At 35.9% G+C, this 26,567-nt stretch overlaps 2 protein-coding genes across 61 annotated transcripts in view; one reads left to right on the top strand and one right to left on the bottom strand.

Moving 5' to 3' along the window:
* The first annotated feature begins 381 nt into the window (after positions 1 to 381).
* Positions 382 to 14,864, top strand: LOC147834467 (uncharacterized). Of its 9 annotated transcripts, XR_015504126.1 has the most exons (6): positions 531 to 1,284; positions 4,599 to 4,639; positions 6,904 to 7,318; positions 7,379 to 7,501; positions 7,841 to 7,936; positions 14,375 to 14,701. XR_015504126.1 is itself a non-coding variant. In XM_087276324.1 (3 exons), the coding sequence occupies exons 1-2, from the start codon at positions 761 to 763 to the stop codon at positions 4,603 to 4,605; spliced, it is 531 nt and encodes a 176-aa protein (XP_087132450.1). In that variant the 5' UTR covers positions 382 to 760; the 3' UTR covers positions 4,606 to 4,639; positions 6,904 to 8,387. The 9 variants fall into 9 exon arrangements, 1 of the variants encoding a protein (XP_087132450.1); XR_015504122.1 differs by having other exon boundaries at positions 382 to 1,284; positions 7,379 to 7,936; positions 14,375 to 14,728; XR_015504123.1 differs by lacking the exon at positions 7,841 to 7,936 and having other exon boundaries at positions 382 to 1,284; positions 14,375 to 14,721.
* Positions 8,253 to 26,567, bottom strand: part of svila (supervillin a) — a 121,972-nt gene continuing 103,657 nt past the window's right edge. For 27 of the 52 annotated variants that reach the window (XM_087274564.1, XM_087274565.1, XM_087274566.1 and 24 more), the window contains 13 exon segments: positions 24,310 to 24,451; positions 23,529 to 23,722; positions 23,363 to 23,445; positions 21,625 to 21,773; positions 20,674 to 20,779; positions 20,316 to 20,523; positions 20,097 to 20,230; positions 17,755 to 17,910; positions 17,385 to 17,528; positions 15,702 to 15,823; positions 15,398 to 15,553; positions 12,237 to 12,257; positions 8,253 to 9,102 (listed from right to left, as the gene is read on the bottom strand). In XM_087274564.1, coding sequence (XP_087130690.1) covers positions 9,016 to 9,102; positions 12,237 to 12,257; positions 15,398 to 15,553; positions 15,702 to 15,823; positions 17,385 to 17,528; positions 17,755 to 17,910; positions 20,097 to 20,230; positions 20,316 to 20,523; positions 20,674 to 20,779; positions 21,625 to 21,773; positions 23,363 to 23,445; positions 23,529 to 23,722; positions 24,310 to 24,451 — 1,702 coding nt within the window. In that variant the 3' untranslated portion in view covers positions 8,253 to 9,015. 52 annotated transcript variants of the gene reach the window in all.

Below are 26,567 nucleotides of genomic sequence, written 5' to 3'. Positions count from 1 at the left end.
ATCTTCATTTATCCTTAATTAGAGAAATGAACACAGTTAAAATAATTGTTCTTCCTAAATTTGTCATTTAAAAACCTAAAAAAAAAAAAAACATTAAAAAGACATGTTTTTATTTACTCATTTTTATTTACTATTGATATTATTATTATTGTTATTATTAAGTCATGCTATTTAACACTATTTTTTAATCATTTTAATTTATTTTTCTTGTTACAAAAGTCTAAAGAAAATAGCGGGAGGTCTTTCACCATGTCTGTCCTATCACGCATTTCTTTTCTTTTCACTCAATAATAATAAAAAATAATTAAATAATAAAAATAATCATTTAAATATATTAGCATTCCTAAACATGTTTTGTGACCAAACTCTTATTTTCGGGAATATCTGTTTAATAAAACTTTTTTTTGTGTAAATGTATGAAACATATGACGATTGTCAAACATAAAAACGGGGATAATATTTATTTATTTAGATATAGGCCCTCTATTATTATAATCATCTTTTCTGTATTTAATACCAAATTAATTACTGAATGAAGTGCACTGTACAAACATACAGCTCGTGCTGCTCTAATTGACTTAATGCGGATTTCACTTATTGTGTACATTTAAAAGACGCTCGTCATTCTGTCACCACGGCAACCTGAGTTGGCTTAAACATCCACACAACTGTCTCGATCGCGCTTCAAAACTCTTATCAAATCTCCTGTTGGCGAATTTCATCAGTTTGTCTACTTTTGGAAATTGTTTTGAAGCTGTTCATGATGACGCTGAGGCGCTCAAGAAGAACCAGAGCTGTCCCTGCTCACCTGAAGGGCTTCCTGCTGGAGCGCGTCTCTTCCCGTGAGGAGCCAGCAGCGGCGGCCAGGCCGGACACCTCCAGCTGCGTGTCGGACACTTCTCTGGAGGACAAACACCTGAGGAACGCGGCTGTCCTTCCTGTCCTGCGCCCCGCAGCCTCAGTCTCCACAGTGGGTGAGTGTCCGCAGGAGGAGCCGCTGTCCATCCACGGCCGGAGTGTGCAGGAGTACCAGCACATCTACCGCTGCGTGATGGACTCCACCATGAAGAAGCGGCGCCGTAGCAGATACAGCCTACAGCAAGGCTTGGAGATCAAGCAGCGGCTGTGGGAGAAGCTGGACCGGCCTGCACTGCTGGAGACAGAGATGCCTGACGGACGTGTGGTCATCACAGAGATCAGGTCTGGGTCCAGCCTCGCTCCCCATATCAAGGTAGACATCAGTAAAGAGCCGCTGCCAAAGGAGCCCAGAAGAAAGAAGGCCAGGCACCAGAGGTGTGGACTCGAGTCATGTGACTTGGACTCGAGTCAGACTCGAGTCATGAATTTGATGACTTTAGACTCGACTTGACAAAATATAAAAAGACTTGCAACTCGACTTGGACTTGAACATAAATGACTCGGACTTTGACTAGGACTTGCCCCTATTGACTTGTAAAGACTTGCTGCTTCCCATGAAAAGCCCAAAGATAATTGACATGGACCGCTCTCTCTCTCCCCGTTTATGTATGTGTGTGTGTGTGTGTGTGACAGCATGTGCGCGTGTGTGTGTGAGCATGCGCGCTTTCGGCATGACATCCAATCAAAGCACGGTAGATTGTTTTGATTCGACAGTATCCAACGTGACTACTATGAGGCGCCGGAGTGGACAAAAGTCAAGCGAACGCAGAGAGAATTTGAATTTGAACTTGAGATCGAGCCAATACTCGCGTCCCAATACTCGGTTTCTCTCTCTCTCTCTCTCTCTCTCTCTCTCTCACTCACATACAACATACACCTCTCTCTCTCTCTTTCTCTCTCTCGTGCATTCAGTCTCTTTGCGTTCGCTTGACTTTTGTTTACGATGGCGTCTCATACCTTTAGTGCTTTTGCTCTCACGGGATCCTCCTGTTAAACCCTTCGCTAAGCCACGCCCAAAAACCGCCACCCACCAATCGCGGCTTACCAATCGTAGCTACGGGCAGGGGCTCTGTCAAGCTTTCGAGCGAGGGAGACAAGCCAAATCGTTGCGCAATTGGATTGTGCAAATCTGACACCCGCTATCCTAAAAGTTTGGACTGGGTGGTGGGATTTTTTCCCTTTTCAAAACCAAAGCCCAAGAGGAGAAATGCCAGCGTAGATCAAGCTATGTGAGGTGCGGTAAAGGAGTTAAGCTAAGTTGGTTTTGTTTTCGATATTCACATTCAGTGATAGGTGGCAATAACTCACACTCCTCTTATCCTAAACAGATCTAAACTGTGTTTCTTATAAAAAAAAGAAAAAAAACAAAGCAGGTTATGTTTCCCAGCGGTCTTTTTCTTTTTTTCCACTCGATATTATGTTTAAACCCTCGCTATTGTAACGCATATAAATACATACACTAATATTTGCTGGTAGGAAAAATCTATTTGTTCACTTCTGTTATTTATACTTTGATTTGCATTTAAATTTTTTTTTCTTCCACTTAACTGCAAATTTGAATAAAAACTGGATAAAGAGCACACAAACATGCTGACAGTAATAGGTACTGTACACTGTTATGGGTCAATGATGCCAATATTCGGCACAAATCCATCAGTTTCTTAGGTTATTAGATTATTTTATAATTTCACCTCTCCTGCTGTGCATGAACTATGCTGTTGAATGTTCAGCGTATGAGGTGGCTAGGCTAACCTTGCTTCAATTTTGATAAAATTATTTTCTAATCAGTTGCTATTATGTTGTGAATATACCCCTGTAATGTATACTGCAGTCCTCTTTTGTCTGGCTTTCTCAGATATCTCACCTGTATGCCAAAAATGACTAATTAAATCCTTGGAAATGTCTGACACAAGCGCATACACACTGTAATAGATGTGCCAGGCATGAAAGCTTGACAGGCGTAGCAACAGTAACTAAGGAGGGCGAGGCTTAGCGAAGGGTTATTCCAAGAATGTTGATATGGTTTCCTTCTTCACAGTACATGCCAATATACGTGTTCAGGGGCCCTGTGGCACAGCTTTCCTCAAAATGAAGAGGATGACATGGAAAATGTCCTCCACAATCTCATCAGCAAAGTGGAAGCCAGCAGACACTAGTTTACTTTATTTTAGCTGCCATGATAAAATGAGATTGATAGTGAGATTTATTTGAAGAGTGAATAATACAGTAGGCTATAATACCTTATCAAGCGTTTCCTTATTTTTATCACAGTTACATTTCTGCTTGCATTAGTTTTTGTTTAAATGCTTTTAAAATAAAATGTATTCTTTACATCCAACATCTATTCCAGGGGTGCCTTATAGTGGTGTAATCCCCTTTACAAGGGGTGTTACCCCTGTGTAAACTCTAGCCACCCCTGTGGCCAACCCGATATGATTTTGCTGTTGACATTATTTATTTAAATCTACTTACATAAATGCAATAAAATGCAATATTTCAATAAATAAATAGCAGCCACTAAATTATTGTGGATTGATTGGTGCCACTGACGTAGCTGGCCTCTTCTGGCCCCCCTTAAGCAAATTTTCAGGGAGGCACCACTGGTCTATTCTCTGTCTTTAAGTGTTTGAAACTGAAAATATCTTATCATATAAAACAACCAAAAATGTTATGGTTTATTAGATTAAACATTTAATATGTACGTCTATTTTAGTATTTTGGTTATTGTTATTAAACAGTGCAGCAATATGAATCATATCAAAAAGCATGAAAGGAAGAGGGAACACGACACAAATTGTGAGTTTGCATATAATCTCTGAGAGCGCTCAAGAAAATTTGTGTGTGAGCAGTGCATATTTGAGAGCGAGAGAAAATTTGCGCGTGAGCAGCGTATATTTGAGAACTCGCAATCAGTTTTGTCCACAAACAGAGGAAATCCGTGCCCGAGCATCACACAAGGTAGAGAGCAAAGCTCTTCAACGTTATGTGAAGAAAACAACGTTATTGTTTGTATGAAGTAGCCTACTTTATTAACAATATGTGCTACCATTTTACATTGCTGCTAGACAGATTTGCAACTCCATCTCTTTAGCACACACGAGATTCAATTGACAAAATTCCAATTTCACTCAATTTAACTTTGCAGCATATACAGGAGTTGGTCTACTGCTACCACATTGAGGTTATGTAATTTTGGTTAATCACAAGTTGATCACCGAAGTCATAATATAGCACAACTAAACTTTATGAATTAGACAGCAGGAGACCTGCAATTTCTGTGTGATGTGAGGCAATATGGAGTCTTTTTTTGGTGGAACTCGTTCTTGTGCATTATGCTTTGGAGACGAGACGCAGCACTGTTCAGTACTTTTTCAGAAAATTGCGTTTGTATTTTTATATATCTGAGCGATGTTCTTTCATAAAAAAGGTTTGTTTAATTAATACAGATCTTACAACCATACCTAATCTGTATATATTTTATTTTTCTGTTAAAAAGACTCGAAAAGACTCGAAAATCAAACTGCAGGACTTTGGACTTGACTTGAGACTTGTTGCCTTTGACTCGGGACTTGACTCGGGACTTGCCTGTCTTGACTCGGGACTTGACTCGGGACTTGAGGGCAATGAATTGAGACTTACTTGTGACTTGCCAAACAATGACTTGGTCCCACCTCTGCCAGGCACTGAGCCACCCTAGTGCCAGATGGAGGATCAAGGGCACGTATGTACATAATGTATATATTGTATATAGTTATAGAATAAGTTTGCAATGCATTCAAAAGGACTTTACATTCATGTTTTCTTCACATTGCTGGATGTTTTGGTGATTGTCGGTGCTGTTGATTCGGCTCTTGGGTTCATTTGGACGTTGACATGCGTTTAGCAAGGTTTTCTAGGCGGTTTCTTGCGTGTTGCTGGTCTCCTCTGAGTGGTTTTTGGATCATTAGTGGTTGTTAGGGTTGTTAGCGTTGGCTGTTGGGTTAGGGTAGGTTAGGGTCCCTCACACGGTTTGCAGCTTGACGTGCTGTGAGGGCTTGTGTGCATCAGTGATGCTGAGAGCTACGCCACTGGTACTTCACAGCTACCGGTAGGGTCACCCATAGTGGACAGGTCTCAGCTGAGATGCCCGACCAAGACAAACCACCTGATTCTGGACAGCAGAAGATGGCCTGATGCTCCAGACAGAAGATGTCAACTTCAAAATCTCTCTCACACTCTCTTTCTCTCTCACACTCTCTCTCTCTCATACTCACACACACACACACACACACACACACACACAATAAATAAGAAAAAAAGAATAAATCTTACCGACATTAATTAAATAATTACTGGTAAAAAAATATTTACCTTAATTTAAAGAATATTTAAAATTTTGGGAAAAAATATACTTTTTCAATATTTTAAAATAGGATTATATCATCAAACACGTAACACTGATGGTCCTTTGGTAAAATAAAAATTAGTGAAATGACCACCGAAAGAAGACTTCAGTTCATTATTGTAATAAATGTGAAAAGAAGCAAGTAAACATTTACAAAAATAATCTACAATACAAAGAAATTCATACAGATTTAAACGGCACAAAAGTGTGTAAATGATGACAAAATGATTTTGTGTGTGTGAATTATCCCTTTATTAAACAAAAGTTTATTGCACTTTTTTGCATTTTAATATGAAATTCAAAATGAAAATAATCCTGAAAATCAGAATGTAAATCTTCCAGTAGGTGGTCATAATGTCTATTGAGTGAGACGATTGGGTCAAACAACTGAATCATTCAACAAAGAAGTAAAGCGCTGTCTGGACTGTTTAAAACATTCAGAGTCATTCAGAAAGTAGAAACACACAAGATCTCATGTGGCCTTTAAGGTAATGCTTTACACAATTATCAGTACTTTTTTCATTTTTAATACAAAAGGAAAATTTGACCTAATTTACAACATTCTCAAATCTGACTGCAGTGTTTATAATTATTGCAATACATTTTAAAAATCCAGTTTTCAGTGTCAAGAAGTCAGATTAACTGTTTTGTTAGAAATAACTGGAAATGGATTAGAATGGATTTAAAACACATCAGATTCCTCTAATGAATCATGCTCACTTAATTTCTCTAGATGAGATGCCTAAAGACATTTTCCTGGTGCATGATTGTTCATGAGGCATTTTTCCATTTTTACATTACATACATCCCCATTCATTACTATTTTCCTTTTTTACAGAGGGTGAAAGAACCTTTAATACCATTTTACCAATTAGTGATGGGAAGTTTGGGTCATTTTACTGACTTGGACCTTTGAGTCTTGTTCAGTGAGATAAATGAATCTTTTTTCAGGTCGCATGGTTATTTCGTTCAATTTGCCAAAATATTATTAAAATGATAAAATGAGTTGCTACCAAACTAATCTACAACTACATCAAATGTTGATCACACTACAAACAAGTCACAACTAGAACGAGAGAAAATAATCATTTATTGTAAACCTGGTCTTTCGTCTGTGATCATGTCAGCACAGGTGTCAGGAGAGGCGAGTTCGTTTCAATGGTTCATATGGTTTGAGGCGTTCGTTCATCACGTGACCGCATTTAAAGGGAGAGAGGACTCATGAAATAACGGATCAAATCTTTTTCCAGCTCTAAATGCATACGTCTGGCTTCTGTCTTTCATGTGATCAACGAATGACTCAAACCCGATAGAGGACTCGAAAAAGGAGCTACTTCTAATCCACCTGCACAAAAATGCGAATTTGCAAACAAACAAATCCCTCCCTGAGAGGACGCATTGTGCTTGAGTCATACAAAAGATTTTTTTGTAAAATAACCCATCATTAATATAAATAAATCTGCTTACAACATTTTATTTCCTGAGCTTCAAGCTTTAGCCTGATAGCATCACTAGCCAGCTAAAGCTATGAGCTTCTTTCACTTACTGTCTTGGCTCTTCACCTTGTACAATGTCACTTGTGTGTTTTTCTTTGAGTGCAGGAGAAGCATCGGTTGGAGCTGGAAGCTGTGGAGAAACAGATCTGTGACCTCGAGATGAAACTAGTACAGCTCCGGGAACAACAAGCCTTGCTAGACGTCTCTCAGGCTGCGGCTCGCTCATCTGACGTAAGTGTGCGATACAATCTCAACACTGCTTCCACCTCAGCCCCGTGTGTTTCTCTGTCCAGGCCAAGCACACCGGGGAAGCGGCACGCCAAGATGTCGTTCACTCCGGCACCAGGCCATCGCGGGCCCCTAGGTGCAGTAGTGGTGGATACGAACCAGGACGTATGGCAGGGTCTCTCCTCTAGCACCACCTTCAGTATTTGAGATCCCTATACAGAGAACCCTCCATGCGACGTCACAATCATCAGCGATTCCATCGTTCGTCATGTCCGTGCTACTTCTGCTAAAGGTAATAGATGTATGCAATCACTGCTTTTCTGGTGCTTGTGTTAAGGATGCTTCTGCTAAGGTACCCGCAATCTTGAACGCTGGTGAGAACATAAGAGCTGTTGTCCTGCACATGAGGACAAACAACACAAGGCTAAGGCAGACAGAGATCCTGAACAAGGACTTCAAGAGACTGACTGAGACGGTCAGGCGCACTTCACCCTCTTATTTATATTTATATATTGCTTTCTGAGACGTGGAGCACAGAAGCTCCTGACAATCTGGAGGTAATAAATAATATAATAACACTAATATTGAAATGGTTAGGGCATTTTAGAATGACCAAAACAACATTTTAGATGTTATATAATGTGCTCAGCCTCCTTGTTTGTCCATTCACGCATGTTTTTAATCACATGATTTCTTACAATAAAATCACATGACTTTTTTTTAATTCACATACCGAAATTTGCGCTGTAAAAGCATTTCCATCATAGTTTAAGCACATCTTTTCTTACTGAATCCAAAATGCGCATAAAAATAGGTGGATGGAAACGTAGCTACAGATCTGTGACCTCGAGATGAGCTTTGGGAACGAGCCTTGCTTGACATCTCTCAGGCTGCTGCTCGCTTATCTGAGGTAAGTGTGCAATGCAATCTCAACACAGCGCTCCCTCACGCTCATTAGCATAGACCGCCCTGAATGAGAAGCAGCCGTCTGCCAATAGTTTTGAATCTGCCACTATGCTGACACATAGGCAATTATAGCTCCACCCTCTTTTGAAAAGAGGGATGGGAGCACAATCTCATTTAAATTTAAAGGGACAGTCACCAAAACAGCACAATTTGACACGCTCTAGGGACATTAGAGACTTATTTTCATGTTGTTAAAAGGGGCATAATAGGTCTACTTTAAAACATGTTTAAACAGCAATTAAAGCACAAGACAAAAATACTAATATCTACATTATTCAGTGTTTATTTGCACCAATATTTATTATTATCACAAATATGTCTTCAAAATGCAGACTTGCATCTGTCTTTATATAAACTGTACATGAAGGCAAGGCACTATACAATGCAGAAAAGAAGGAGATTTTCTCTTTTTCCACAGTTTCATTCAATCCTGTTCGAAGAGACTCACGCGCCGTATATATTCACAAACACTCTCTCACGTACACACACGCATAGGGTTCAAGTTCAAGCATCTAGCTGGAAGGTTAAAATAATCTTTAGGCCATTCATGAGAGCAGGTTTGAACATACTTACATAAAGTGCTCCGTTGAGCTTTCTTACATTCACATAATCACTAAAAGGCATTTTTATTGGAGTTATTTCATGGGTGTTAATATCAAGATGGCCAGCAGTGTATTAGCGCTGCCTTGTGCATGTTGGACGGTGATACAGTATGTGGAGAAACGCAGATCTATGAAAATGGGAGCAAAACAAGCTGGGGAGCACTCAAAACATTCAGAAAACAAATCTCTAATTCACTGATCAACAAACAAACAAAAAAATACAAAAAAGGAAGAAGAAAACAAGACAGAAATGTGCTACAAGAGGCTGGTAAACCCCTGCCAATCTGTGTTCTTTTTTCTTCCTCCAGCTTCTTTTCAGCTCCCCGTGTGATTTGACACAGGTTGATATTTTTACTTGCGTTTGTCTGTTCTGGTTCAAAAGGAATGAGAGCATTTTCTCTTTCAGATTCCTGGAGTTCCTTTAAAACAATCCTTTGGCTTTCTTCACATTCACTTGCTTCCATCCAGGCAGTGCCTCATATTCACTTCTCGTCATCTCCAAAGCTTTCTGTAAAGAGCATGAACACACACATATACATATATAGAGATTTTAATGGATTAAAAAAACATCACCCAGGGCTCTGAAGTGTTAGAAAAAGACAATGATTGATGACACACACACACACATACACCATTCACCAATACAAAAAAGTGATTATCTAATATTAAAGTATTAATGATATCAAATAGCAATGATGAAAATATTGGTTTTATATCATTTAGCAGCTGGTCTAAGATTTTTTTAAAGGGAAATTATAGGTGTATATTGGGTAATGCTGCATTCTTATTTTACCTTATATTTACATCTTATTATATTGTTGTAACCCTCTACAGTAATACTTAATACAATTTCAATGTTAATAAAGATTAAGTCTGTTATCTCGATCAACTCTCAGTGTATCTCGACCCATTTAACCTTGTGTTTATGTTTTAGGTTATTTGACCAGTGTTATTTTAGCATCTTTATGCTATTATTGTAGTTGTTATTAATACATATTTTAAATTATTAAAATTAATGTGTTTTTAAAAAATTCTTTAGGCTATTTGTTTACAACAGGGGTTACAACAAACTCTGTCCTGGAGGGCCGGTGTCCTGCACATTTTAGTTCCAACTCCAATTAGACACAACTGAACTAGCTAAACTAGCTTTTTCTAGGTAAACTAGAAACCTCCAGGCAGGTGTGTTGAAGGAAGTTGGAGCTAAACTATGCAGGACACAGGACCGAGTTTGGACACCCCTGCTTTATAAAAAGGTCTATAAAGTTTTCATTCCTTTCAAATATCAGTTTTAGTTATTAGTTAAGTATTAAGTTAAGTATTAAATTAAGTATTTACTTCTTTAAAATTTCTTTTTTCAAGCAACTAAAGCGAATACTAATTTTTTGATTGACAATAGTAGGCCTATACAATTTTAATTTTGGCCATACATTGGTTTTGTCAACAAAATGAAGATCTATTTAGAAAAACTTATTACTATATCCTTAATATACCATCAGCCATGCCTAATTAAAAGGACATGTCATACACTACCATAAAAAATATAATAATAACCCTTAGGCTTTGTAAATGACCACAATAAGGCCCCGTTTACACAAATACGTTTTAGATTTAAAACGCTGTTTTAGAATGAAAACACTCCACGTCCACACTGTCGTTTTAACTAGTATTTCTGAACAGCTCTGCATCCACACAATACCGCTGAAAATGCACATCACGTGACCACACACACAGCATATGCTCACCTCTGAGCTCCAGGCAGTCAGAGAGTGCTTTAACCACAGGTCGGACAGTTCACCAATGATTTACCACTGGATTTTATCCTACCGTAGTTGTTAAGTGTAATATTTCATTCATAATTCTCTATATAATGGTCTTTTGAATTTATAACTTTTTTTCAGGTAATGCAATTTGGCTGAGCGCAAAGATAATTCATTATAGCCTATTCATTTACTTAACCACGCACACATATTCTGCATATTGACTTATTGCTTGCCTTTATTTTTTTATATTGTATATACATATTGTATGTTATACTATTATAATGGCCATTATTGATTATTAAAACTGATATTCAGCAAAAGAGAGGGCATGTTTCATATGTTCATTGAAAATTAAAGGAGGCAGTAATGTTATAGGCTCCATTTTGTTATAAATATGCAGATTGCTATTACTGTGTTTAACTTGAAGTTAATGATATATTTAATAACTTAAAAGTTTGAAATGAAATAGCTTCACAATCATTTAATTTTTATATCATGTTTATTTTATTACAGCATGACAATTTAAAATATTAAAACATTAAATTCATGCAAATTAACGCTAACTTGACTGACCTTTTATGAATATAAACATCATCACTGCACAAAGAGGATCCAAACAGCTTTTACAGCCTGTCTTTCAGGCTCTCTCTGGAGGAGAGTTGTGCCATGCGGTCGTCACACCACAACTGACGTAATTTATTTAACAAATTGTGATAATATAATATTCCTTATACACTTCATATACACTTCATAAAGACTGTTATACTGTGTGATGCATAAATTAAATGCAAATGCATATTGTCGTTGCTTTAAATGTCTTACTTGCACTTTAAGTTTGCCCACTGTCTATTTTCAAGCGCATTAGGTGGACGTGGAAAACTTACTGAATTTACTCGGAAACATATAGTAGGAAGGTCTCTGTTGTGCTTGGGGTTGAAAGAGTGAGAAATATAGTTTACACAGATATTTAGCGTGCCTACGACCTGTAAGTATTCTTTTAGAGATTAGCGTTAAAAGGTAATCTGTACAAAACATCGTTGTGTACGTAATATGGTTAGTCTACGTTTGCCAAGGTGATGTGAATGACGTTTTAAAGACTGTTTTTACCCTATGTGTCCTCGGGAGTTTGTTTTCATATCAAACTTGAAGTCTGAACTTAAGAGAAGTGTACATAATATTAAGGAAATAGCTCAAATCTTTGTTTTCAGACGTCTTCGTTTTCCCCCATCCATACTGACACGGAGCAGCAGTGTTTTAAAACCAAAATGGCCTCTCTAGCATTTTCAAAACACTCCGTTTTAAGGACTCCAAAACTCAGGTGTAGTGTGGACAGAAGACGTAACTATAGCAAATAGAATGCATTTTAAAACCAAAACTTATTACTGTAAACGGGGCCTTAATCTCACCAAAGCTGAATTTATTTGATCAAAACTACAATAAAAAAGTAAAAACATCCTATATCATTAAAAAACTAAATTCTGAAAAACAATTCTATGGTAGCTGAGTTCAATCTGAGCAGCTATTACTCAAGTATCCTTCATAAATCACAGTTGAGTATGGCTTTTAAAATATACAATTCAGAAATTTCAAAAATGTCTTTTGATCAATCTAATGCATGCTTGCTGACTAAAATAATATATTTATGTGTAAAAAAAACACTTAAATGATTCCAAACTGTTAAATCTATAGTGCATATTTATCAGCAAATAAAACACCAAATAAAAATGTCACCCCATGCGTGAGACATATCAGTGGTGAACGATGACCCAAACAATGCTAGATACTATGCAGTTTGTGCCAAAGCATGTAGTGATGTGCTTCACACAGTGAGGATGCAGCATTAGTGGGAAAACACCAGTGTTCCTCAGAAAACAAAACTCACCTTCCCAGAAGCCCCTACACCCTGGCATGTGAAGGGAAAAATTAACCTCAGTCAGACGCAAGACTATACCAGCAAAAAGGGGGAGAAGCAGAAAGATGCAGGGAGAGACAGGTTAAGAGAGGCTGCTTTAAAGATGACATAGTGGAGGCAGAAAGGAGAAATATGAAGATGATGACAGGGAAAAAAAGGCAAAATAAAAGTAGATAGTACTGAAATGACAGAACATATGAGCACACACAGGAAGACTGAAGTTGCAGCTACAATAATACATACTGTATACTCTCACTGGCCACTTTATTAGGTATACCTAATATACTTATGAACTGAACCCCATTTTTACCTTCAGAACTGCTTTAATCTTTCGTGGCATAGATTCAGCAAGGTACTGGAAATATTCCTCAGAGATTTTGGTCAATATTGACATAATAGTGTCACGCAGTTGCTGCAGATTTGTCAACTGCAAATCTATGATGCAAATCCCCAGTTCCACCACATCCCAAAGGTGCTTTATTGGATTGAGGATCTGGCGACAGTGGAGGCCATTTGAGTACAGTGAACTCATTGTCATTTTCAAGAAACCAGTCTGAGATGATTCGTGCTTTATGACATGGCGTGTTATCCTGCTGGAAGTAGCCATCAGAAGATGGGTACACTGTGCTCATGAAGGGATGGACATGGTCAGCAACAATACTCAGGTAGGCTGGGGCGTTGACACGATGCTCAATTGGTACCAAAGTGTGCCAAAAAATATCCCCCACACTATTACACCACCAACACAACTTGCCTGAACTGTTGATACAAGGCAGGATCCATGCTTTCATGTTGTTGATGGCAAATTCTGACCCTACCATCTGACTGTTGCAGCAGAAATCGAGACTTATCAGGAGGCAAAGTTTTTACAATCTTCTATTGTTCAATTTTGATGAGTCTGTGCAAATTGTAGCCTCAGTATCCTGTTCTTAGCTGACAGGAGTGGCACCTGGTGTGGTCTTCTGTTGTTGTAACGAGTTGTAACGAGTGGTTATTTGAGTTACTGTTGCCTTTCTATCAGCTCGAACCAGTCCGGCCATTCTTCAATGACCTCTGGCACCAAGAAGGCATTTGTGCCCACAGAACTGCCGCTCACTGGATATTTTCTCTTTTTTGGACCATTCTCTGTAAACCCTAAAGATGGTTGTGCGTGAAAATCCAAGTAGATCAGCAGTTTCTGAAATACTAACAGCCATGCCATGTTCAAAATCACTTAAATCCCCTTTCTTCCCCATTCTGAAGCTTGGTTTGAACTGCAGCAGATCGTCTTGACCATGTCCACATGCATTGAGTTGCTGCCATGTGATTGGCTGATTAGAATTTAGCCTTATCGAGCAGTTAGACAGGTGTACCTAATAAAGAGGTCAGTGAGTGTATACTCATGAATGTGAATGTACAGTTAGGGGTATGCAAAAATTGTCTTTTATTATGCCATATTTGTTTTAATAATGTGCATTCTGGTATTATTGATTGTCACTAATAAACAAAATGCCTTTTGACAGCCCAAAAACACTGATTGTGTGATTAAACGTGTTAGGATAAACATACAATTCAAATTTATAAAAGTCAAAATTTCCTTGTAAAAACATACAAGAAAGAGTGCAATTTCCCCTAAATATCTGCAATTAAGTGCAATCATAATTGTACAACTGATTTTAAAAAAGGCTATTTTTTTTTAGATTGTAATTATATAACCATTAATACAGCCATTAATATGTCTCAGAGCAACATTCAATGTTTCATTACTGAATTAATCTCTTTGAGAAAATCAGGTGAATGATTCAATAATTCATTAATAAAGTTAATGAAAATTAAGTACACAAAATGACAAATCATTTACTTATAATCGAATCAGCCAATTGAAAGAACCATTTAAATGAGTGATTCAATGGATGACAGGAATTTTCCACAATGTACTGGCATTTAAAGTATTATATTTTTATCGATTCATACCTAAACTAAAAAGCACTAGCACAGAACACACTAAGAAAAACATTGTTCATTTATCATTACAGTGGTCCCTCGCTATAATGTGGTTCACTTTTCACGGCCTTGCAGTTTCACCAAATTTTTTCGTGCAATTTGACATGCTTTCTTTTTTTTTACAGCACTGTGTTCTGCATCCTAATTAGCACATTGTGTTCTGCATCCTGATTGGCTGTAGACCATTGTCAATCAATCTCCTCCATGGAGTGTCTCATGTACAGTACAGAATCTGTTCAGCTTGCCAAATGTACATACATCTTCGATTGCTGGCAGTGTGACTGAAGTGCCTTACTTTATGTTTGCAAGTTTTCTCCCCACAATTGTCATTGTCAAAGGCACCTGCAGTAGCACCCAAAAGGCAGAGGAAGTTGCTAACCATCACACAAAAAGCTGAACTTCTGGACATGCTAAAGGAAGGTAGAAGTTACGCGGCTGTAGGGTGCCATTACTGAATAAATAAATGAAGATCAAATGGTTTTTGGTTTTATTCTATAATAGTGGACTTATTTTTCTTCGAAGGTTTGAACTTTGAATGTGTTTAAATGAGAGAAAAGTGTGAAAATGTTAAAGGTTGTGAGAGAAAAGTGTATAAAGCAGGCATGTCCAAACTCGGTCCTGGAGGGCCGGTGTCCAGCAAAGTTTAGTTCCAACCACAATCAGACACACCTGGGCTTGCTAATCAAGCTCTTACTAGGCTTTCTAAAAACATCCCTGGAGGTGTGTTGAGGCAAGTTGGAGCTAAAATCAGCAGGACACCGGCCCTCCAGGACTGATATTAGACACCCCTGGTATAAAGTGTGCAGTGAAGGGTTTTACAGCCTTAAAACAATATAATAATTGTAAAAAATAAAGCGGACTACTTTGTGGATTTCACCTATTGTGGTTATTGTTAAAACGTATCTCCAGCGGATAATAAGAAACTAATGTATATAAACAAAAGTTCCTTCATAATACTTAAATATAATTCAATATATCGCACACCCCCTCTGTCCCGTGTCTGACAACTTCACTATAGTTAAATGATTCATCAAGAAGAGTTAAGTCTGGCTTACTTGCTTACCTTTGAAACTAACTAATAAAGTTGAAACACTATTGTTTTGATCAAATGAGGGATTGTGAAACCATGTTAATGTGATTTTTCTCACCTCAAAGTCCTCATCTGATAAGTAGGTTTCAAGACGTAGAGGGTCGACACCTTCCGGTAAGGGACGTGCTTTTAGTTCAGCCAGTGGGTAAGTGGTCTTGCAGAGTCGGCTCAAGACATCTTCAACAAGAATGATCTGATGACATACTTCGGCCTCCTGTAAAGTCAGACAAAAAAGATTTCAGAAAAGAGAATTAGTGTCTAGCTTGAGGACACCTTAACCTGAGCATGAGAACTACTAATAAAGATTCATATTCTTAAAACTTAAATAAAAATGGCACATGCATTTAACTTTCTTTTCTCACCTTCTCTGTGATTTCAGCGATGTCCTCTCTGTGTTCCCAGCTGGGAAACATGTTGGTGAATGTAAGAGGCTCCAGTCCTGCATGGATCAGGTAGGATTTTGGTGTCTTTTTCTCATTTTTTTCTAAAAAAAACAAAGGTTAAGGAAATCCTGTTATTGATAAAAGTCACAACATTACTGTCATTTATTTAAATGACATAATTATAACAAACTAGTTAAACATTTAAACGAATTTAAACAAATGAAAAAAATATATAATACAATTATTATAATGTAATTATTCATAAATGTTTATATTAGAACAGTTTTATACAATAACATAGTTTAAATAAATTACATTTAAAAAGCTTTTGCATTTTCTTATTTTAGATGACAATTTTAAAATTTGGTAAACACCTTGAACTACCATTGGTCTAATTATGCAATAGATGGCTGTGGTTTTGGGGCTACACCTCCAACATTAAAGCCAAAGTTTAAACAGAGTTAGTGATTTGCTTAGAACAGTCCAGTATGTCAACCAAAGCTCTTAAAATGTTGGCTTTTTGACTGAAAATTAAAAATAAAAATGATAAAAAGAGAATTATACAATCACACTATTTTCTTTCTTTCCTAAAATGGTCTTTAAAAGGTGTCACACACTTTATTTATTTATTTTTTAGATATTTATCATTTGTTTCTGTGCCAACAAAACAATTCAGAATTATATATTAAAAATCAATCGTTTAAGCGGACTTCCTGTGCATTTCAAAATACAATTTTGTAACTTACAAAACCTGAATGATATCCAATATGGAGAAAATAAAAATAAGGAGAGAACTTATCTACTAAATTAATGAAGCAGCAAAAAGATAAAAGTTAAACAAAATGATAATAGTAATTGAAGAATCCAGGGCTAAGACTTCCACAAAAATGTCAACCTTGCCATAAAACTTTTCACCAAAACTGCGAAACAGTTTCTACGTTTTTTGTGTAAACAAGTATTTTACAGTACCTTTAAATACTCAAAAATGTCTCTCTCAATGTTTTCAAACAATTATATTTGATTTACCAAAGTCACAAAAGTTCCAATTTCACATTTGTCACATCTATAACAAAGCGGTGTGACTTCCAAAACAAAGCTTTTTCCTCATAAATGTAAAAATTTTAAATAAATCTATCATTTTTGTTTTTTTAGTCAGCCAACTATTATCCTTTTAAGATAATTTCTTTTGGGTTGTGCAGTTTAATTCACACAATTTATACAAAGTATGTTGTAAACTGTAAACATACAGTTTTTTAGTCACATTCATAACGCATGTTTTATCCTCATTTTAAATGTAAAAAAAATTGTACAGATGGATATTTTTCTGATCCCATAACTCTGTGATTAATTGTTTTGGAAAATATAAACAGATGTTTCAATATAATGTTAACATATAGTTTCTCTGTGAATTTACATTTTGAGTTTTTACTGCAAATGTCACTTCCATAACGCTGGAATTGATCAGGTACAACATGATGACTGTTGCAGAGTTACATTACACTATATATCCATTTTAACATGGTTGATTCTTGAAGACCAAAATTACTCTGTAAAATCGCCTTTTTTTAGTTTTAAAGAGAAAGTAAGGGTTTCCATCTTACAAAGTTTTATTACAATTGCTTTGGCTTCTTTTAGAGTGTCAGATATGACTTTTTAAATCACCTTTGCTATACTGGAGCACAGTTTCCATTGCACACTTCCTGTCAGAGTCCCACCGTATGCGAGCTGAGCCTGTGCTTTCACTGTCCTGAGGCCACCAGCCCTGCCACAGGTAAACTTCATGATGATTATCCACCAAAAACAGGGCTAAAAGACAAATCAAACAGAAGAAGCAGCGTCACAATAGCATCACAGAAGCACCTCATGATTTTTTTTAATGAGAAGAATTACATTTCCCTCATACATCATGCATGCAAAGAGTGTAGAAAATCCTTCTTAAAATGTAACGGACACCCACACAGAATACCTTAACAATACGATTGAGCAGACGGCACACTTAGAAGAGTTTAGCAGACATGAATGTGTCAAGCACCTGGCTGAGTAGCTGTATACAAATCCTCCTGGAGGAAAGGCATCGAGTTAACCAAATTTGGTTCTCTGGATGGATATACAAACTCCACTGCTGCAAACTCTCCCGAGGCACTGCTTAACTGGAAAAGCCGAGGAGTGAAGTTGAACTTTCCTGGATCTGATACACAAGACAAAACTCATGAATGTAGGGATTTTAGACTGAAACAGAAGACTTTAGACTATTCACAAAATAAACTACTAATAATTAAATAGCCGTTCCATATGCACCAGACACTTTACTACAAAATCTCTATTATAAAGACTCAAAACTAACAACAATAATATAAAGAAGAACAATAACAGCAATAATAATAAACTGCTATGCTAACTTAGACTTGTCATGGTGTCTACAGTATATATTGCTGCTCTGTGGTGATTTAAAGTGCTTTTTAATCCTCATTATAAGTCATTATGGATAAAAGTCTGCTAAATAAGTAAATGGAAATTTAAACACACCTCAAATAGTATATTTATATAGCATATTTACTATAGTTACACTAAATTACATTTCAGTGGGTGTCTTCTGTAAATCATACTTAAAATGAAGGATAGATGAGTCATCTATCATCAAAAAATAATTACATTAAACAGTACACATTCTACAGTTTGGGAATCTTTAAAAGTCCCTTGAAGTGCTTTCAAATATGCATTTTTAAATAGATGTTTGATTTACTCTCAACAAAAAAAGAGAGTGTGGTAGAGAGTAGCTCCTCCCCTTTTTTTTAGAAAACAGCTAATATAGTTTAGTTGTTCTCACAGCTCTGCCAGTGAGAGTGGTTGAGCTCAAGCATATCAGTTAAAAAGCTAATGAGAAGGGTCTTAAAGGGGGTGGGATGTGTCAGATACTAGAGAGCATATCATTGGTCAAGATTTGATGAGAAACTTGAAAAAAAACTGTTGATCCATTTAGGCAGAAGTGTCAAACAAGCTTTACATGTTTATATCAAGTTTTATATTTTCTAAACACAAATGTTGTCATACTAATAATTTTGTACTACACTATTTTATAGATATCATTAAAGACTAAAATACAGATACTAACATCTTTAAACGCAACTTTAAGCTGCTTTATACTTTTTGTTTGGATGTCTGAACCCTTTCATGAAATTTTCAAAATTTCTGCGACCCACAATGTTAGCAAACATGTAGCAAGATATGATATGATATTATGATATTAGCAACAACCACCCCTTTTTTAATTTTTCTTTTTTTTTTTCCTTGTGTGTGTTCTAGTTTGTTCTAGTTTCTTACGCAGTTTATATGATGTTATTTATTTATTGTATTTATTTATTTGTATTGTTCTGCTTTTATGTTAATGCTCTGTATTTGATATTCATCTGCATTTTTGAAGTAAGAAAAATCTATAAAAAGTTCAAATCATAAAAAAAACTTTTATTGAAATGACAAGCCAACATTAAATGTTCATGCATTAATTATAATAGAAAAAAACAATACACAAAATATGAAACTAACACCATGAACACTTGTAATAATTCACACCATACTGTACATAATCCACTATCGCTTAACATAAATGGAGTACTTATCAAATACTCATCTAATTCAGTAAAAACTGCCATAATGATTCTAAAATGTGTAGCAATTGCACTAATAAATCACGTTACATGAGGTAAATGTACTTTTGTTGTAATATTTAATATAGTTTCTAATTTTTCATAACCTCAATTTTGATTAAACTGACCCTTCTATTAGCAAATTACGTCTAGAATGACCTTCAGAGTCTGATGTTTAACTTAGTCAAATCAGACAAACTTGACCACAATTAGACCTGTCTTTTAATTTCAATTACAAGATGATCGCTAGTTCTGCTCATAATATGCTGCTGCCTTTTTTATGGTAAATAATTAGTTTTCAAAACAATTCAAAATACATTTTCTGTACTTTGTGTATCTTTTTCTTTGTTTTGTCATGTTTGTTAACAGAACACAATGTTTTTAGCACCTCATTAATAATTTTGTTATCATAATTTTAGAATTATCATTGTTTTATATATATATATATATATATATATATATATATATATATATATATATATATATATATATATATATATATATAATTTTATTTTTACTATTGTATGGTGAGTTTTGCTGACGTGAACTTCCCTTTGGGATTAATAAAGTCTGAACAAACCTTCTTGTAATGAACATGCAAACGTAAAATTTGTCTTGGAACAACACTTTAAAATTAGAAATGAAAGATTTCATCACCGAAATACTTAACACTTATGACTTAATCATAAATGTGCCATAAGACCAATTTTTCCTCGACTTTTGTCCTCACCCTGCAGCATGCAGTCGTACGCTTTTCGATCTCTTTTGCCCAAAGCCTCCCAGAAGCCCTGTGGTTCAGCTCCCTCATCACACTCCTGGATGGACACTTTACTGCTGCTGTGAAGCCCTGCCTCCAGAGGACATCTGGAGAGCAGAAAGTCAATATCAGGTCTCTGTTACCCTTCAGATGTAAAGTGTCATTGGTTTGTTTGTATGCAAGTCGACTCACTGCTCTTTGATTTTGTTTGCAGTGGTACGGCCCACGTCACGTGTGTGCACTTGTGCCTTGCAGCCATGCCACAGGTATAGGCTGGCTTTGGGGATGTTCAGGAGGATCATAGAGGTCCGGGATCGCAAGCTGCTGCAGTGACACACTGCCTCCAGCAGATGGCCCTCTATGGGTTTCTCTCCTCTCACACAGTACAATCGCCAGTCGTCTGTGCATTGAGAAATCAGGTCAAGTCCATATATTGCCATCTGATTTACATAATGTTTTTGTTTGAAAAAATTGTTAATTATAATAACAAAAAAGTAACTAATATTAAAAAAAAGTGAAAAATGTAGGTTATGTCAGTAAAAGTGATTACTTTGTGTATTGTCTTCCTCCTCTTCTCTTTTTCCAGCATGAACAATCATTCCTCCATTGAAGCACTGTAGGAAACAAGGAGGCTCCTTTCCTTGCTGTACCTGGACCTGCGTAACATAAAAAGAAATCTACCCTTTAAACATATGAAGACTTGAGATTTTTTGAACAAAATTACTAAATATAATCAGCAAAGAGCACATTTGATTGATAATTACAATTACAATATTATTTTAAAATCTAAAAAAAAAATTTTTTTAGCTATTTTAAACTGGTTGATTTATAAAAAAATCTGAAATATTCAACCAAAAAATAAAGCACAACAACTATTTTTAAAATGGGAAACAAATGCTTCTCCACAGGAATAAATTATACCACAACAGAAGTTATTTAGAAAATAAATGCTGGTTGATGGCAACCATTGATTTCCATCGTATTTCTTTTTGACAAATGATTAACATCATCCAGCTTTTTTCAAAAAATCGTCTTTTGTGTTTAACAGAATTAAGAAGTTTAAAGGTTTAAGAGAGTAAACAGTGATTTGTAGTGATTCAGTAATACACGTAATTCATTTTAGCCAATGGATGTGATCCTATACTGCTCTTTCGGGAAGCATTTTATGTCAGTACTTCCTTACTAGCATGTATTGTCTTTGTAAACACAATGCTTTGTTTGTTCAGTGCTTAGTTCAAGATTTCCTTTCCCCTTTAAGCGAGTGCTGACAAAAAAAAAAGTGATGATGATATTTTTTGATTATGTAGAGCAGTGTTTCCCAATTTCAGTCCCCTTGGTGGTAAACATTAATAAAAAAAGACACATTCATTTGCTCTAGTGGAACGTCTGTCTATGACAATTTGTTTACAATTGAACACAGAAAGATATTTCACCAAAAATTAAAATTAATTCTAAGAAAGCATAAAATGAGTTTTAAGTTTAAAACAAATCAATAAAGCACCTGAGCTCCTCTTTCCTCATCCAGCTCAACAGTCATCAGTGCTGACGTTCCCTTTTCATTCACCGTAGAGTTACGACCCTGCCAGAAGAAATAACAACATTTCTCCTTCCCTGGACCGATGATTCTTTCTGAATGCAGTCTCTTGCCAACTACACACACACAAAAGCAGAGAATAAACAACAGCAAAAGCAACAACAAGATATACAGTTGAAATCAGAAGTTTACATACACTTTAAAAAAAAAGAACATAACCTTTTAAAAAAAAAAAATGTCTGTTGACAATAAACGTTTATTATTTTAGGTCCGTTAGGATTACCTAAATGATTTAAATTTGTTAAATGCCAGAATAATAACTTTTTTTTGTTTGTTAAATCAGTTTCTAGATAATCACACGTTTACATACATTTCCTTGGTGTTTTTTAAGCTTTGCTTTTCAACTGTATAACTTTGGTCAAATCTTTTAGGTATACTTCCACAAGCTTCTGACAATAGTTTGCAGCACTTTTGGCCCATTCCTCCTGACAGAATTGGTGTAACAGAGTCAGATTTGTTGGCTGTCTTGCTCACACACGCTTTTTCAATTCTGCCTACAAATTTTCTATAGAATTGAAATCAGGGCTTTGTGATGGCCACTCCAAAACTTTCATTCTGTTTTCCTTAAAGCACTTTTTAACTAATTTGGCAGTATGCTTAGGGTCATCTACTGTTTTGAAGACCCATTTGTGGCCAAGTTTTAATTTCCTGGCTGATGTCTTATTTCTACATAATGTTCTTTCTTCATGATGCCATCTATGCTGTGAAGTGGACCAGTCCCTCCTGCAGCAAAACAGCTCCACAACATGATGCTGCTGCCCCCATACTTCACAGTTGGGATGGTGTTCCTAGGCTTGTAAGCTTTCCCCTTTGTCCTCCAAATGTAACACTGGTCATTATGGCCAAACAGATCTTAGTTTCATCAGTCCACAGGACATGTCTCCGAAAATAATTATTTTCCCAGTGTAATTTAGCAAATTGTAATCTGACTTTTTTTTTTTGTTGATTCTGGCTTATTGATTGTCCCATGTTGTCACACAGGGAAGTAGTGTGTTTGAGGTTTTCCTTAAATACTATTCTACAGTTGTGCCTCCAATTAACTCAAATGTTGTCAATTAGCCAATCAGAAACTTCCAAAAATTGACACCATCATCTGAGCTTTTTCAGAAGCATAATAATCTTATTTTATGTAAACTTGACTTTAAAGAAAAGTTATAATAATTTGTCAAAAATATCTCTCTCATTATTCTGCTATAAGCAGAAACAAATTTGATAATCCTAACTTACCTAAAAGAGACAAAGTTTAGTCACATTAACATCTGACTTTTTTATGCTTAAATAGTTATGCTTTTCCTGATAGCAGTTAACTTATCCGCCACTAGTGTCACTAATAACAAGGTTTTTAAACTACACTCTGGTCTCAGACAAGGCCAGTCCTAGACTAAACTGAAAATAACTTGCAGTTACAAATCTTTAAATGCTTTAAGTGGCATAGACATGTCTCAAGATGCACACTTTTAGCGTGTTTTTCGTAATAACTTCCAGAAAAGTTGCTTAAATAGCTTAATTAAAGGCCTAGTCCTGGATTAGACTATAAATTTAGCACCTTTAAACTTATTTTAGGTAGTTGTGAAAGCAATATTGCTATGTTATACATTTTATTGTTGGTTTTATTTTTATTTTTTACTGAAAACATTCAACTCACCTGCTCTGCTGATCATGTACTTCCATTTGACCACGTATGTGTCACCTTCATGAAACTGACCAATGCTCTGTTTGGGTAGTCGACTAGAACAAGCAAAGAGGAGACAGTGTTTGTATATAAATCGGCATTTATGTAAGAGTTTCACAAAGTAACTGACCCACCCTACCTGTAGTCAAACTCTAAAATATGCCAGACATCCACAGACAATGTGCTGATCTCAAAATTACGTCCCTCTTCACCTTCCACTAATCCATATCCTCGTCCAATGTTCACCCCATCCAGAACGGTCCTGACTGGCGCCCGTAATGCAGATAGCATCAGAGACGCATCATAGGGCCGACATTCACCACTCCGAAGCTCCTACAGAATTTAATAAAGCAAATTTGCTTCAGATTTTGAAAAAAAATTGAAATAATAACCCTAAAATATCAAAGTTATTAATACCTACTCTTAAGAAAAGAGATATACAACTTTTTCCTATATGCCCTATGATGCTTTACATGTATATCAGGGGTTAACAGGGTTTTAAACTAAAAATAACTGAAGTGTTTTAAAATAGGGGTGCAAAGGTGTGCCATTATTCTCCTCACAGTTCATCAACTCAATAATAAAACACATTTTTTTTTTAGAATTAACTAAATCCTTTTAGTGTGTGAATAACCAATGAACTCAAAGGAGCTTTGGCCACATATATGCTTGTTATAATATTTATGTAAAAAAATTATTTTCATGATAGATAAAAATAAACCAAGCCAGATGCACTTCTCATTCAAATTTTACTAAATATTTTTATTATTTGTAATGTAACCTTACTATCTACATTGATTTAAATTATTTCAAGTGGAAGTTCCCCAAACCATAATGTAAAATACAGTATAATTTGTCTTGTCAACCCAAAATTTAAAATACAGTCATGCAATGGTGAAACTAATTCTGTGCAGATCTACCTTGTTTTCAACATGCAAGTCACCATTTTTCTTAGAATTCTTGGAATCACTCCAGTCCAAAAACTTCTCTTTAAAAAGAGTAGTTTCATTGTGCTGAGTTAACCTGCCAAACACAGCCCAGTCTGGTCGTCCCTGGCCTTTCCTATAAACAACACATTTAGAATACAGAATTTATACAAAGCAATGATATCAACCCTATTTTACAAGTAATCTCTTTTCTGCAAAAGTGTAAAAGGGCCATTCACACAGAATGTTTTTCCATTCCAATATGCTACTTTTAAATTGTTTTTTTAATGTAAACAAGCAAATTACCTAGGGGTGGGTGATTCATTGAAATAAAAAAAATAAAAAAATCAATAACCACCTGAAGAAAACACAATCTTTCATTTTTTATTTATCTGACACTTTAACTGACAATGTTTTTGCACCAGGCACATTCTTACAAAAAAATGTAAAATAAAAAAATCCACTATAAAGTGTGTTTGACACAGGTGAGTGGGCTTAACAAATGACCTTCAAAAACATTACAACTTTTCTTTACTCCAGCACCTCATTTTCTGAGTACTAACAGTTCCTCAGTATAATTGGCACTTCTTATGTGTATTGCCTCTTCGTGTTGATTTGCTGATTGTCTCCTCAATTGTAAGTCACTTTAGATAAATGTCTGCCAAACGACTAAAAGTAAATGTATGTAAACATGATTAAGCAAAGCTGCGATGGTAAGTCATGCACATCTTGTTAGGGAAGCAGTTGTGTAAACAGTAGTAAAACTTTTAAAGATGGAGGAGAGACTGTTTCAAGTTATCCAGAGCTATATTTCTTAACAAATCTTAAATTTCACATTATTATTAAATACTGCAGTTATAACAACATAGACAGCAACACTTGCACACAGTTGCACAGCGCTTCTTTTTTTTTCATGTCCACAAAAAAGGCAGTGTGGTGCACCTCGCATTTTTGGAATGGAAAAGTGCGTTTACTGTGATCGGCCCCTAAATGTGCAACTGCAACATATATTTGTTAACTCCCGGGACTGTGCAACCACATGTGCCTACAGACATATTTGCCGAAGAAGCAAAATGGAAGAAGAATATTGCAGTTTGACACAGATGAGTCAATGCCAAACCAGCATTGATGCTAATTGCCTCTGTCATCTCATAAACACAACAAATAGGCTATAGCTTTCATTTTATAGGTTATAAAACATGTATGCAAATTAATGCAATATCATATTTAGACAACAAAACTTCACAAAATGTCAACATTGCGTTGTCACTGTCTTATCACAGGCAGTGCACACACTTAAACCGCCAGTGAGCGAGGAAAAAAGCACAGAAGCTCAGAAAGTAAAACCAGAGGCTCAAGACATAATCTTTAAATGATTTCTATTAAAAATGTAAAAAGGTTCTGTGCTATAATAATATGTGAAGCATTAATTAAATGCATATTTTCCGTAAAGCGATTGATTTAAGGTAGCCTGATATTTTTATTGGACTGTAGACAAAAAAACATGAGTGAAACAAACAGCCTATGCCGGTTCTTAAAAAGGATTGAGTCAGTGTTTTTGTTTTGTAATCAAAATTTGTCAATTAAGTGAAAATATCTAGGGTAGGTCTATTTATTTTATTCTTTGTATTTAGTTTATTCTTTTTTCTATGCTGTTGGAAACACTGCAGATGCATGAAGATGTTCTGTTGTTATGCTTTGTTGTTAATAGGTTCGAATGTTAAAATAAATCAGAGTTTTAAAATGCAATATTTAATGTGTCGGACACTAAATAGACACGTCAATTATTATTATTTTAAAAAAAATTAAATAACTTAATATTAATCTGACCAGTTAACAGTTAATATTCGATTAACAAGCGTCAGTTGTCGGTTAGCAAAATTAACCAAAAAGAGAATCCCTATTAGCATTTATAACACAGAACAGTAGTGCACAAAGAAGCTGCACAAACAGCTGTCGTTATGACAGAATGATTACCTCAATGTTATTCTTGACCAATTCAATCAATTTCAAAACCAATTTTTGCACAGCTTAGTACATGCTTCTCCTTTAAAAAGAACATGATGGAGGTTTACTAGGACCAGTGTTCTGTCGATTTGTCCTACCTCCTAATCAAAAAGTAGGTAGCACATTTTGATGATGCAATGTAAATTTTAATGTGGAGTAGCATTACATAAAGCTGTAATTTAGCTCTAACCTACCTAATCCCTAACCCCAACCTCGGAACCATTTAAATACAGTGTTGGTAGCCT

The sequence above is a fragment of the Danio rerio genome, chromosome 12 (genome assembly GCF_052040795.2).
Source record: "Danio rerio strain M-AB ecotype USA chromosome 12, GRCz13ab, whole genome shotgun sequence".
In the NCBI taxonomy this organism is placed as follows: domain Eukaryota; kingdom Metazoa; phylum Chordata; class Actinopteri; order Cypriniformes; family Danionidae; genus Danio; species Danio rerio.
This window is presented reverse-complemented; position numbering and strand designations above follow the sequence as displayed.